At 36.0% G+C, this 14,989-nt stretch overlaps 1 protein-coding gene and 1 long non-coding RNA gene across 4 annotated transcripts; both read left to right on the forward strand.

Moving 5' to 3' along the window:
* The first annotated feature begins 4,748 nt into the window (after positions 1–4,748).
* LOC127975195 (uncharacterized) lies at positions 4,749–6,845 on the forward strand. The gene is made up of 4 exons (XR_008157450.1): positions 4,749–4,969; positions 5,707–5,906; positions 5,996–6,094; positions 6,388–6,845. It is a non-coding gene; the product is annotated as an uncharacterized LOC127975195 (long non-coding RNA).
* Positions 6,846–9,142: 2,297 nt separating this feature from the next.
* LOC127975191 (trypsin-1-like) lies at positions 9,143–14,820 on the forward strand. Of its 3 annotated transcripts, none has more exons than XM_052579048.1 (6): positions 9,143–9,310; positions 9,397–9,547; positions 13,901–14,151; positions 14,251–14,387; positions 14,472–14,573; positions 14,672–14,820. In XM_052579048.1, exons 1-6 carry the CDS (start codon positions 9,271–9,273, stop codon positions 14,717–14,719), a joined length of 729 nt encoding a protein of 242 aa, XP_052435008.1. In that variant the 5' UTR covers positions 9,143–9,270; the 3' UTR covers positions 14,720–14,820. The 3 variants fall into 3 exon arrangements, with proteins under 3 accessions (XP_052435008.1, XP_052435006.1, XP_052435007.1); XM_052579046.1 differs by lacking the exons at positions 13,901–14,151; positions 14,251–14,387; positions 14,472–14,573; positions 14,672–14,820 and adding exons at positions 9,628–9,878; positions 9,963–10,099; positions 10,184–10,285; positions 10,384–10,533 and having other exon boundaries at positions 9,144–9,310; XM_052579047.1 differs by lacking the exons at positions 9,143–9,310; positions 9,397–9,547 and adding exons at positions 13,415–13,576; positions 13,672–13,822.
* Positions 14,821–14,989: the final 169 nt, after the last annotated feature.

A 14,989-nucleotide genomic window follows, 5' to 3' on the forward strand; every position in this document is an offset into this window, starting at 1 on the left:
ATGTTGTTTCAACAAGGCTATTTATTTTTAAATATAATGGAAGAAATCATATGATTTGATTTAGTATTTAGTATTTTTTTTTTTTTTTTTATAAAAATGAATGTTATCCAAATCTTGTATGGGATAAGCCATTTAAGATATAAACAACTTCTTACCTTCTTTTAAACATAGTTAAAAGTTATTTCATCTCAATAATTATGTTAATGTGAGTGTAATTTTTCTAATATATAATGCAATAGAACGATCTTACCATTGGTAAGTAAGAAATGAGTAAAGAGCTTCATCACAAAACCAAATGAGCTGTGTTAAATGCAGGAGAGTTTTATAGACTTCAGGGTGTGTCTTTTATAAAGAACTTCCTCCTGACAGAAATTCCTTGAACACACAAACTTGTTCCACGTTCCATGTTTGTTTACTATTAAGTTATTTCAGAATAGAGCTGAATATGACTTATCACCTCACAAACAGGACTGGGGGAATTTCTTTCATGTGATGCCCCTTAGACCAGATCAGTCAATCAGCTGTATGCAATTAATAAGTGTTGTTGTGAAGTTGTTTTCCACTTTCTTTACCCCACAGTTAAACACAAAGGCATGACGTATATCAGCATGTTCTCATAATTTATAATTAAGGGATTGTGAGGGCACAAACAAACATGTATGATGTGTGCAAGCAATCAACAGAATATGCTGTTTGCAAGTGCTTTAATTGTGGCTAAACCTTACCTAATCCCAAACCCGATCGCAATAATGCAGCTTGTATGCAACCATCGAAACAACAGAAGACCTAGAGCAGAAAATTGTTTGGATATATTCAGACAAAGAATTACTGGAACAACTGTAAATAAAACTTTTCTGTCTGACTTGAAAAAAAAAAACAGGTAGACACAGCATTCCATATATGCACTAAATCCTCAAAACCTGAATGACATGGGGACCACCTACTGTGTGTGTCTTTGAAGAATTACAAGCATTTATTAACATATTATGAACTCACAAAGGGTTTTGATCAAGTACAAAACACAAAAATCAACCAATTGTTTTGTGGGTTTCTATAGCAAAGTTGGTGGAGAATGGTGCTAGTCATAAATTTCCAGGGAATTTCCAGATTCCCAGGGAACACATAATATAATCCAGTAAAATCTTGAATGCACTGTACATTGCTTGAGATAAAAGTGTTTAATATATAATGTCATTTATTCAAGCTACAAATGAAGTCACTTAACTAAAACTTTAAAATGAAAAGCCCCAAATATATCAAATGATCTCTACTATAAAAAAATACAATTTATACTGTATTGATTGGATGAGGGCTTCTTTGGCTCTTTCCTCTTCAATTTACAAAAGCCTAATACTAAAAGGAAAAAAAGACTCATTTGTAAACATGCATTACTCTGTCCTAACATTTAATTGTCTCCTGTATAATCATAACCCTGTAGAACCTAAACTTACAATAATTCCAAAATTACATCCAACCCCAATAATGATCAAGCTAAAACCTAAATCATTTTATTCTCATTTGATTTTACAGCATAATTTTAATCTAAGGCTACTTTAATTACTAACTATTAATTTCATTGTATTTCATCTTACATAAGCACTGAAAAAAAAGATGAATAGCTGTCAGATTTAAAACCCATTGTTATGAAAGTGTATTTAAATAACATGTTTCGCACCTTCACTACTCAGGAAGCTCACATACATGATAGCACCTATACGTGTTTTTATGTATGAAAGCATCTTGGTTTCATCGTTATTGATTAAATTCAATAGCAGATACACATAGTTGTTAAGAGATGAAAAAACATTTTTTCTACCCACATTAAAACTAGTTGGATGTTATTTTGCATCACAGGCTACGAGATTCTTTCAGCATGGTACTGTACAGTTCAGGTTTGTCTTGTGGCTGTCTTTACAGTCAGTGACCTGGATCTATGCTACTGAAAGCCTTTTATCAAATCATTCAGCCCTACAGGAGTTAATGAAAGAACTGACTCAATCTGAAATACTATAATCCCTATGCATGTCTAACCAAATAAACAGAATAATTGTCATAATTTAACACGAATAAAAATGGCCACAGATCATGTACACAACAATTAAAAAAAACTGCATATTCTTTTATTTTCACAAAGTGAAGGTGGGCTGGACCTTAAACCGCTTATTATAGCAATAATTAAAGCAATAATGTCTTTAATAATTAAAAGTATTATCAATGCAGTACTAATTCTAACCCCAGGATGCAAATGGAATAATAATTAGATGAGAGATATATGACGCTGTTTCCTTGTAAAGACAATTGGTAAAAGCACTGAAAATTAAATGTGCTTTTGATAGACAACTGAACCAACCAGTCTCAAAAAATGAAAACATCATAGGGGAATTCACTAAGCATGTGTTGCATGTTGATTTATGGCGTTATTCCCTCATCTTGTGGGTTGGTTCTGAGCACAAGCCACTGGAGAATGTAGAAATCTCTCATTTCCTCAAGTGGTAATAGAGAGATGCATCAGCAGCTTTGTGAACAAATCAATTATACTGATGCTACTTTGTTGTACTTGCTGTAGGAGGTGTGTTTGTGTAGATATGAAAGCCATTTACCATAAATACTCAATTAATTTGTCATAACATGGCACATATATAAAAATGAAGACTAGAATCAAGAACAAAAATACAAATTCTAATAAGTTCACATCAAGAAAACCCCAAAATAGCAACATTTGGTCATTGCTGGAAGAAATATCTAGACCTTCTTGAGCAGGGTATCTCCCAACACATAACAGTTAATGAATAAAATAAAAATAAGATTTGCTTAACATTTTTATACTTCAATGATGCAGAATAAAGCAGATATAATAGGTAAATTGTAGTTTTATTGTGGAAATAGATGTCTTATAAGTCATCTTCAGTAGCAGACTTTAGCTTTTGTGTGTGTTCAGGCCAAAATCCTTTGTCCTTTTAGGGCATTATCGGTCCCTATGAGGAAATTAGCTAATAAATCTAAATGAAAGGTTAGGGTAAAGGGATAGACAGTACAGTTAAAAAATTCAAATGTCTATGGGATTTCCCCTTAAAACACGGAAACCCATGTGTATGTGACATGTGTGTGCTTTAATGGACAGCAATGTTTCCAGGAAAAAAAGTTAGTTTAGCCACAAACATCCAATTTATTTTTTATTTTTATTTTTTTGAGCCAAGAGATTCTGGATCAGGCTGCAGCTACAAACTGATGTATTTCTGAAGGCACATCCTTATTAAGTTTCATGAAGAGATATAGTGACGCCTGCTGTATTTAAATTGTGCTGCATACTGCAATCGTGTTTGTGTGTGTGCACTGCCTTGGCCAAGAACTGCTGTGAAAGGTATATGACTTATATATTTTCAAAGACATCCAGACAAACTGGTTTGTGGCATGAAAACTTTACATGGAAAAAACATAGTAGACTTCACTGTGAGAATCTACAGGCTTTATACAACAGTTCTAGTTTAATTTATTACATCAAGCAATAACGTCTACACAGTGCCCTCTGTCATACAAACAGAATAAGAGGACATTACATTAGTAGGCTATATAAAGCAACTGAAATAAATCATTTGAATCCCATGACTCAGTTCTTTCCTCTAAATGTATATTTGAGACTAGTTTAGGTTGAAGAACATTTGCTCTTTATGAGTACGCCTCTCTAAGAAATAAGACCACTTTTGAGAAAGTAAAATGTGCATATTAACCTGCATGTTAGGTTAACTGCTGCCCGAGGTCTGATGGAGAGTCTCATGTATTAAAATGCATAGCAAATAAAAATAGAAAAGCTATTCTGAAGAATCTCCCTGGAAATAGAATGATATTTTGGTTCAGTTCTTTATTATTAATGAACTGAACTCCCAAATCAAAGTCTCTTGTACAGAAGTAAAAAACCCCAGGTTGTAAAGTTCATAGAAATCTAGAGTTCTTGCCTTCCACACAGAGAAACAATCTGTCCTCATCTGGGTGTTTCCCAGCAGTACACATTTGGAAGCACGTGTGGATAGTCTAAAGCCTTTTATATTTTTATGTTTATTTTGTTTTTTAATAACCTACTAAACAACTTCTTTTCAAAAACATTTTTTTAATAAAACACACATGCACGTGTTTGTGTGTGTCATATTACTTTTTTAACATATCATTTACTATTAATTCTTGAGTACATTGTGATGCATTCCAATCTTTGACAATCTCAAAAATCTAATAATCATAACAAATTTAGCAGTGTATTCTTCTCTCATGCTGAGATTCACAGAAAACACACACATTTCAACGCATAATATCCTTTATTTTCTTTATATTACAGGGGAGAGCTTCATCAGAGAAAATAACTTTGCACCTCTTCCTCTTCCTGCAGAATTTCTGTCTGTCCTTGACACTTTTTTTTTTCTTGGAGAGAAGTGGCTTTTTTGACTAAATGTATCTCACTGCCAACACTTTTGGCCATTACTGTACAAATATTCTCTTATCTGACGCCTGATCGTAGCATTAACTTAAATATACACTTTTTTTTGATATTCAACAAAAAAATAAAATGTATTTAGTGGCACACACCTGATGCGTGAACTTGACAAGATGGCGGCGCTGTTTCTCCCGCGAAGTCACTGAGGCTCGTGCACGTGTGGAATGATCTCAGTGTTGGCTGGAAATCTCAATGTTGACAGGATTTGAGAATAGCCATTCATTTAATGTTTTTAAAATATATTTTCTGCAGACTAAAAATAATACAGCAGGGGTTCAGATAAAAAATCGGCAGCTGGCAGCAGGAAGTGGCTGCCATTGACAGCCGGAAGGCAGTAACTGACAGCCGGAAGGCAGTAACTGTCAGCCGGATGGTAGGCGGGACCTGCCATTCGGTGGGAGCCAATCAGTATCAACCAACGTGGGCGCAACCAATCAGATATAACTGCACCCAAACGCTTCAGTAATGGTTGCGATTGATCAAACGGTAAGTTCAGAAATTGGTCATCGGAGTAATTAATGTTTTTTTGCGTTGTAAGTTTGATTTTAATTGGTATCTTGGTGAACGACTTGGTAGACTTGGTGTCTACTTTGGTTTAATTGTTCAATGAAATCTAATTAGTGGTAGCAACGTTGTTTGTGTACCTTGTTAGGGGCCTACCATTAACTTCAAATTACGTTTGACGTACCATTAAATATTAACGTTTGTTAGCGTGTTAACAGTCTATTGAATTATATAAAATAATGTTGTTTGACTGGAATGATAGAAGATACATTTGCAACACTAACCATATATTTTTGCATGTTAAGTCTTTCAGGAGATTGTGTGATATACATTAACTTAAGAGTTCTTAAAATAAGTTTTTTTTTTTTTTTGCACTATTGAGGTGTGTTTTCTCTAATACTATGCATGTGCAGAACTGTTCTGTGTACCAGTTGAAGTTGTAAGCATGTGAATGCAAAACTATTATTATAATTTTTTTTATTGTTATCTATACAAAATATAATGGACCGGTTCATAATTCCTTATAACTTTTAGGTCTAGTTTCACAGACAGGGCTTGGATTAAGCCAGGATTAGGCTGTAGTTAAATTTAGAACATTGAAGTAGCTTTTGTAAACATGCATTTAGAAAGAGAAAAAAAACACATTACTGATGTGCATCTTGAGACAAAACCATGGCACTGACACCTTTTTTTTTATTTTTTTTTGTAATACCCAATAGTTGCCAGATGCTGTCCTGTTGAAAATTCTTCTTTACGTGATCCTGGAGGAGGGGTGATGCTACATTACTAAGTCCGTCTTTGGTTTGTTCCAAATTCAGAAGTCTGCTGTACTGTATACAGACTCCTTTCGAAAGAGGGCACAATCCAGCTGGCTTGACTGAGTATCTTCTTTTACAGATTTGATTAGAGGTTTAAAAAGGTGCCATAACATTACATTTCTCAGTTGCCATGTCTGAATGTTTATCTTTGTAATAATGCTGTTTTCATGCTCCTCATCTCAATATACAGGTGGAACAAAATGGAGAACAAGTCTAAGCCATGTCAGGAATTCAACAAAATGTACACCCTGCAGACACTGCGACGAGGTTTACAACAACTGCTTACCAGGTGTGCAAATTATGCATGAAAATGTAATCACTGCTCTGTACATGATGACAAGATGCAATGGGAATAATCATTAATATGGCTGTGCATGCATGTCTACTGTTAATAAAGCAATTTAGGTATTAAAGTCACCATTTTCTTATGAATAGTAAAATGCAGCAGCTAGAGTTCTTCCTAGAATCAGGAAGTATGACCGGATTAGCCCAGTTCTGTAAACACTGCACTGGCTCCCTATCAAACATCGTATAGATATTAACATCTTCAATTATATTAATCTGTTTCTTTCTTATTCGAAGGTCACTGCAGTCACCCGGATCCAGTACGTATCCAGACCAGATGGTGGATCGCACCTAGAAAGGACCTCTACAGCCCTGAAAGACAGCGGAGACCAGGACAACTAGAGCCCCAGATACAGATCCCCTGTAAAGACCTTGTTTTTTCTCCATTTTGTCACCGGTGGAGTTTTGGTTCCTTGTCGCCTCTGGCTTGCTTTGTTGTGGTCCCTTCATTTACAGTGATATCATTGACATGATTGCAAATGATTCCACAGATACTATTTAAACTGAACCGAGCTCAAGGATGACATCACTGAACTGAATGATAAACTGCCTTTTAAACTGACTACAAACTGAGTTTACTAATGTCCTTCTGCATTATTGACTGACACACTATTTTCCTATTTAATACTGTAAAGTTGCTTTGCTTTGAGCTGTATTATTAAAAGCACTATATAAATAAACGATGCTTGACTTGACCATGTTGCAAGAGGAAAATGAGGGGAGATGCACATCCACCCTGGGTTTTACAGTGATTGGTGCAAAATGCTGGAGAAGTAACTCTGTATACCTCATCAGTTCTGATCTAAGAGTCTTGAAAATACCTCCGGATTGTTGTTAGTGATTCTGATTGATATTTTAGTCTGCTTGCTTGCTGGATATATTTTATACGGTTTACATTGTAAAGCACTGACTTTGACAACTTACTAACCCAGTTACAAATTTAACAGCTACTTTATACTATATATATATATATATATAGTTGTTTCTTGAAATACTACAAATATAACCGCAAATTATGATTTTAAATAAAGGTCTCTGAGAGACTTCTCTCTTTTCAGTCATTTGTGTATATAGCCTATAATAAATATACAACATACACCCAGTAAGTGCCACTCTCGTATATAAATATAAATTGTTTTATTTCACACAAACAATGATACATGCATAAACATTCAGCTGGAAATTAACGTTTAGCAAAATGATCTTATTTCTTTGTTTATATTTGATCAATATTTTAAATCAAATAATATACAATACTGACCTTTTATACTTATTTAAAAAAGTATTAAACATAATCATAAGTGTATATAATTATTTATTTGTCTTGTTGCCGCCGGCAGCCTCCTCCAATTTCCGGGTATTAGCGACAGCTGCCATCCGGTTTTATTGGCAGCCACTTCCTGCTGCCAGTGACAGCCACTTCCTGCTGACAGCTGCCGATTTTTCGCTGAACCCCCTCTCAAATAATATGTCTTCACAACTAATCCCAAGCAATAAATTAGTTCAACTTATATTTTGATTTAGTTCATACTTATATTTTTGCCATTCCAACATTTTTTAATTGGATTTTTTACAGTTTAAGCAAAAGATAATTTACTGTTCCATTAGCAAAATGAAAATGTTCTAATAGACCTGTGCATCTATTGTTTACAGATTACTTTAACATACAGGCTTTAGGGCACAATATTTAATATGCAGTTGTTGTATGTTGTAAGTAATTTTATAATAATTATAATTGAAGCATTTTTATGTTAACTCAACTCAAGTGATTCATCTGTACTGTTCTGTAATGAACTAAATGATTAATATTCAAAATCCAGTTCTTGGTATTTAATGCAGTTTTGACTAAACTGAACTTAATATCCTACACCTACCCAAAGTCAAAATGTGAAATGATAATGGTATCAAATGTGTGTTGCATAACCTTTAGATAGCAAGTTTAAGGTCATGTGAGAATATATGCACATGCAGCCTACTGCACATGCACTGTAAGAAAAAAGAAAAAGAAAAGAACATGCATCATAATTATATCTCACCTGCTGAAGTTTTTTTGTTAAGGTCTTAAAAAAAAAATCAATTAAATGCAGAATCATAAGTCTTTTTATTTAGGATATGAATTTCTTGTTTTTCTATTTTAATTAATAGTTTTATTTTAATTGATGATTTCTTAATAAAAGTTACTCAGATACTGCAAAGGTTAAAATTTACTTATTTTTTATCAATTTAAATTTTTTCTAATTTGAAGTGTAATTTACTGCAAATACATAGAACTCATTCAACATCTGCAGCTAATAAGATTTTAGCATTATAAAAGGCACAAAAACAACTAGTTGCATGAAGCACAAATACTAATTTCATATGAATTAAACACATAAGCAGTAATAGGTACCAATAACATGAACAACTTTGTTTAGCAGTACAATTATTGAGAAATGCAACGCATGAGTAAAATAAAATTTGACAAACAACAACAATACAATTGCCACAAACGTACTGGGAATTTAAACTGGATTATTAGATATTGCTGGGCTGATACCAATCTATTAACTTTTTGTGAGAAAATTTAGCAGGAAAAATGCTCTGTTTTTCGACTGTAAACTGTGAAACAGTCAGGGAAAAGTACAGACGCAAAACATGGGTGAGAAGATGGACAACTGATCAAAACTTCTTTCATGGTTGGAAACCTGCTGTCAAGGTCACAAAGCCTAAAACATACATATTAACAACTCAGCTGCTGGATCTCCCAGGCTGGATCAAAAATTGACAAAGTTTCATATACACTGTTTAAAACTGTGATTTTGTGCTCTAATTTATTCCCTATATTAATATTATTGGATCACAATATTAGATTTTCACCAACCGTTGAGGTTTTGCCTTTATATTTTTAAGTCTTATATCTCTTATGTATTTTCTATACAAAGGGTGCCGATGCAACCCTAACATACAGTTTTCACTTCGTGGAAACACAGTGATAGCGTATTCTTTATCAGACTTCAGACATGTCTCTTGGAGCTGATTGGTCAATGGTGGAGCTCTTGGGCGTGAATACATAGGCTGACAGTCCCATAAATACTGCGAGTGAGGAGCGAGACCTTCATCGAACAGGTTCAATCAGCAGTCATGAGATCTTTGGTGTTCCTGGTGCTCCTTGGAGCCGCCTGTGAGTAGAGACTCACATCATTTATGACTTTCACTCTTACAGGTAATTATAGTCAGTATACTGACGATACTCTCTCATTTGTGTAGTTGCTTTGGATGATGACAAGATTGTTGGTGGATATGAATGCGAGCCCTATTCCCAGGCCTGGCAGGCATCTCTGAACATTGGCTACCACTTCTGCGGTGGCTCTCTGGTCAGCGAGTACTGGGTTGTGTCTGCTGCTCACTGCTACAAGTCGTAAGTGATGCATTCATAAAGTAGTTCATGTATCAGTCCATTGGTTTTCTCAGTTCTGAGTAAAACACTTTGTCTTCCAGACGCATTGAGGTCCGTTTGGGCGAGCACAACATCGCACTTAATGAGGGAACAGAGCAGTTCATCTCCTCTGAGAAGGTCATCCGCCACCCCAACTATGACTCCTGGACCATTGACAGTGACATCATGCTGATCAAGCTTAGCAAGCCCGCTACCCTCAATCAGTACGTGCAGACTGTGGCCCTGCCCAGTGGCTGTGCCGCCGATGGCACCATGTGCAGAGTTACTGGCTGGGGAAACACCATGAGCTCCAGTGAGTGTCAGGATTCTTACACTTCATGGTCATAGCACTTCAGTTCACTCCATCTCTGTTGATCTTGCTTTCAATTCTATGTAGCTGCTGATTCCAACAAGCTTCAGTGTCTGGAGATCCCCATCCTGTCCGACCGTGACTGCAAGAACTCCTACCCTGGTATGATCACCGATACCATGTTCTGCGCTGGATACCTGGAGGGAGGAAAGGACTCTTGCCAGGTAGAGGATGACAAGATATACCATTGTTGCACGAATATTAATAGTATTTTTATAATAACCAGTTGTTATGTTTGTCTTCTTCAGGGTGACTCTGGTGGCCCTGTGGTGTGTAACGGTCAGCTGCATGGTATTGTGTCCTGGGGTTATGGCTGTGCTGAGAAGAATCATCCCGGTGTCTATGGCAAGGTAATATAGCTGTTGTTGTATGATAATTGTCACAAAGCAACATGTTTGGTTAAATATGAAGCACTTGTATGATTTTTATGAATTATCTTTTCTTCAAGGTCTGCATGTTCAGCCAATGGATCGCCGACACCATGAGCAGCAACTAAAGCTGATTCGACATCACAAACAGCCTCCAAATCTACAATCCATCCTTTTTTTCTTTTTGTTTTGGAGATCAAAAACCTGTGAAAATAAAAGCATTTAAAATATTCTGCCTTTTCCAAGTGATTATTTAAGTAGCACTGAATATATTGTTTTAAGCACTTTAACAAGGTGACATTTAAATGTATGATGCTCTTAGCAAAAATTACTTGACAAAGCAACACACAACAAAGTTTTCAATATTTCTAGAAAATAATACTGACAAGCAGTTTATGAAGAAGCACAATTATTCTATCAAAAAGAAACAAGCATTTAGGAATCTCCAACAAAGGAAATGTTGAAGGGGATATCTATGACTGTTTACACTGCTAAAAAGTTGGATCCTTATGCTAAACATGACCAAAGTCTCAAAAAGGATTTGGAGGTTTGATGGAGTATTTCTGTGCCAAAGAAACTCCTTCATGGTTTGTACAAGTTTTGGAAAGATTTTTTCGAGTATGGCCCTTTATGACATCATAAAGGCTGGAATTCCTTTTATGTGCAACTCTCTTTAAAAAAAGGCTTGCATACTTAAACCAAAATGAGAGCAAGGGCATGCCCATCGACGTGTTTCATTTGGATTATGGAAATCGTCGGCAACGCAGCACAGGACTTGCTCAATAAGGACTTTACATTTTGTTGTTCAAAAAAAATCAGCAGTCACCAAATAAGTGTGTTTTTGGTCATGAGGGAAAAATAACCTTGTTCAGCTTACCAAGAACAAAAGCTACGTGAACGCTGTGCATGCTCATGAATCTTTAGCTCCGCCCAGAGATGGCTCGTCGACTGTTTCTGCAGATACAGCTGTATCTTTCTTTTATAAGTCAGATAAAACTTAAAATTCTTCATGGATATGAAGGATGCAATACTATTCTATAGGTACTCAAGATTAACATGAGAGAAAATGTGTCATGTCTCCTTTAAAGACAAGCGTACGGTATATTGTTATTGATATTTGTAAGCAATGCTAGGTTTTTGATTACTTACAAATTGTAGTAGCTACTGATTCCAAATTACTTTTCGATAACATTTTTCATTACTTATGACGTGACTTGTTTATCACATTGATTTAAAAGGATAATCTTGAAAAATACAAAGAGAAAGAAGTTGTTATTAACAACTTGGAGGGCATTGAACATTATGCCAAGGTTTCTCAAAATGGGCTTTAAGGAACTGCATGGGTAAGTGAGTTTAACCAAAATCTAATTAAATTATAAAAATGTGAAATTAATCTAAATCATTTTAAAATACCAACAAACAAAATAAAACATTTACTTAAAAATAAATATTTAATTTGTTTAGAGTGTCATGTTACCCATTAACCAAGGTCAGAGAACTTTGACAAAAGTTAATTATTTATTTATTATCTTAAAATATCAGGGGGTGCTTCAGGGAAATAAATCATGCAGGTCAAAGAAGTTCAGCTGAATTTTATTATAATTATTATTATTATTATTTTGCATTAAATTTAAATAAGAAATGTGAATATGTGCATTTTAATGTGTTTGAAAGACAGACTTCTAAAGTAATACATGGTTGCATAAGTCACTGAGCGATAATTCAAATAAAAAGGAAGGTGTTTACCAGTAGTTAATGCAGTGTTAAAATTTTGAGAAAACACTACTTAAAGTTTAAATGATTTCTGTAAATCCAATGCCGTGTGTCCTTTTACTTTTCTGGGTAATCATAGTCACCTGACTAGTACCTTGTCTTTCTTTAAATGTATATAAGTGGTAGGCTATTTTATAAAGGAAATTTTAATAGATGAAAAAGAATAATTAAAGAGAATCAATAAATTATGAGCAATTTATTATTATTATATGAATAATTATGTAATCAATTAATAGTAACTGTAGTCTGATAAGAGTAAAAACATGAAAATATTAAAAATCCCATCAGTGATGGGGAAAGGTTTAAAAAAGAGAAAGTTAAGAGAAGCTCTTGCTAAATGAAAAAATGTAAATGTAAAAAAAAATGAATATGTCTATGTCATTATGTGTCTATGTCATTATATCAGTGGATTACCAGCTTTCTGACAGACAGGCAGAAGCTCGTAAAGCTGGGAAAATTCTCATCCAGTAAACGCACCATCAGCACTGGCGTCCCTCAGGGATTTCTCCTCTCCCCTCTGCTCTTCTCCCCAGACACGAACGACTGCACTTCAAAGGACCCCTCTGTCAAGCTCCCAAAGTTTGCAGATGACACCACACTCATCGGCCTCATTCAGGATGATAATGAGTCAGCTTACAGACAAGAGGTTAAAGAACTGGCTGTCTGGTGCGGTCTTAAAAACCTGGAGCTTAATACACTCAAAACTGTGGAGATGACTGTGGACTTCATCCAGAGTGAGCAAAAGGGCTGGCAAAATCACTCTGGACCCCTCACCACCAGCACACTTCCTCTTTGAACTGTTGCCATCTGGTTGGCGCTACAGAGCACTGTGCATCAGAACGACCAGACACATGAACAGTTTCTTCCCTCAGGCAATCCATCTCATAAACATTTAACAATAAACGTGGAACAAACACTACTTATACACTTATTTATCTAACCCACATACTTACTGTAGTTTACGTTTCGAATTTGCACAAAATGTACCTGTACATACAAAACTATTGAAATATACCTGTACATACAATTGTCAATCTGTATATTGTTCTTCCCTTTTGTACTTTTTGTTCTGTTTGTATTATTTTAATATTTGTGCTTTTGTCATGTCATTGTCATTCTGTTGCACTGTGGAAGCTTCGGTCACGAAAACAGATTCCTCTACATACTGTAATAAACAGTGTGTACTACAAGAAATATGACTGCTGAATATAAAAACTAAGAACACCCAAAATTACATTGAATATAGAGAAAAGTTCAGATGTTGAGCAAACATTGGGTGAGAAGATGGACAGCTGTCGAAAACATGTTTCCCGCTGGAAACTTGCTGACAAGGTCACAAAGCTTAAAATATACATATTCAGACAGGTCATTTGGGGCTAACTGGTCATTGGCGGCCAACTGACAGTCCCATAAATACAGGTAAGAGAGAGCCCTTCATCGAACAGGTTCAATCTGCAATCATGAGGTCTTTGGTGTTCCTGGTGCTCCTTGGAGCTGCCTGTGAGTTATATACTCCATTCACTACTATTATGATTTTAACTCATTTTACAGGTAATTATAGTCAGTATACTGACGATACTCTCTCATTTGTGTAGTTGCTCTGGATGATGACAAGATTGTTGGTGGATATGAATGCGAGCCCTATTCCCAGCCCTGGCAGGTGTCTCTGAACTCTGGCTACCACTTCTGCGGTGGCTCTCTGGTCAACGAGTACTGGGTTGTGTCTGCTGGTCACTGCTACATGTCGTAAGTGACGTCCTCATAGTGTAGTTTAAGCACTGGTTCATTGGTTTCCTCTGGTTCTGAACAGTATTGGTCTTTCAGACGCCTTGAGGTCCGTTTGGGCGAGCACAACATCGCACTTAATGAGGGAACTGAGCAGTTCATCTCCTCTGAGAAGGTCATCTCCCACCCCAGTTATGACTACTGGACCCTTGACAGTGACATCATGCTGATCAAGCTTAGCAAGCCCGCTACCCTCAATCAGTACGTGCAGCCTGTGGCCCTGCCCAGTGGCTGTGCCGCCGATGGCACCATGTGCAGAGTTACTGGCTGGGGAAACACCATGAGCTCCAGTGAGTGTCAGGATTCTTGATGTCACTTCCTTTACACTTCATGGTCATAGCACTTCAGTTCAATCCATCTCTGTTGATCTTGCTTTCAATTCTATGTAGCTGCTGATTCCAACAAGCTTCAGTGTCTGGAGATCCCCATCCTGTCCGACAGCGACTGCAAGAACTCCTACCCTGGTATGATCACCGATACCATGTTCTGCGCTGGATACCTGGAGGGAGGAAAGGACTCTTGCCAGGTAGAGGATGACAAGATATACTGTTGTTGCACGAATATTAATAGTATCTTAATAATGACCAGTTGTTATGTTTGTCTTCTTCAGGGTGACTCTGGTGGCCCTGTGGTGTGTAACGGTCAGCTGCACGGTATTGTGTCCTGGGGTTATGGCTGTGCTGAGAAGAATCATCCTGGTGTCTATGGCAAGGTAATATAGCTGTTGTTGTTTAATAATTGTCACAAAGCAACATGTTTAGTCTATTATGAAGCACTTATATGATTTTTATGAATTCTCTTTTCTTTAAGGTCTGCATGTTCAGCCAATGGATCGCCGACACCATGAGTAGAAACTAAAGCTGATTCAACATCACAAACACCCTTTAAATCTGCAATCCATCAGTTTTTATTTTTGTAGATTAAAAACCTGCATGAAAATAAAAGCATTTTAAATACTCTGCTTTCTCCAAGTGCTTCATTTGTATTTGTTAACGGGCCTACATTTAAATGTATCATGCTTGTAGCAAAACTTACTACAAAAGTAACACACAACAAAGTGCCTATATTATGTCAGCAATTCAGCAGAAGGCTAAAGATACAAGTTGATTATAATATTTGTAATAATAT

The sequence above is a fragment of the Carassius gibelio genome, chromosome B16, assembly GCF_023724105.1.
Source record: "Carassius gibelio isolate Cgi1373 ecotype wild population from Czech Republic chromosome B16, carGib1.2-hapl.c, whole genome shotgun sequence".
Taxonomy (NCBI): domain Eukaryota; kingdom Metazoa; phylum Chordata; class Actinopteri; order Cypriniformes; family Cyprinidae; genus Carassius; species Carassius gibelio.

Bases quoted from the DNA above. Each gene is read 5' to 3' on its own strand.
- LOC127975191 (XM_052579048.1), top strand. From the start codon at position 9,271: ATGAGATCTTTGGTGTTCCTGGTGCTCCTTGGAGCCGCCT. The intron at 14,152-14,250 runs GTGAGTGTCAGG...AATTCTATGTAG, and splicing joins GGGAAACACCATGAGCTCCA to CTGCTGATTCCAACAAGCTT. The intron at 14,388-14,471 runs GTAGAGGATGAC...TGTCTTCTTCAG, and splicing joins GAGGAAAGGACTCTTGCCAG to GGTGACTCTGGTGGCCCTGT.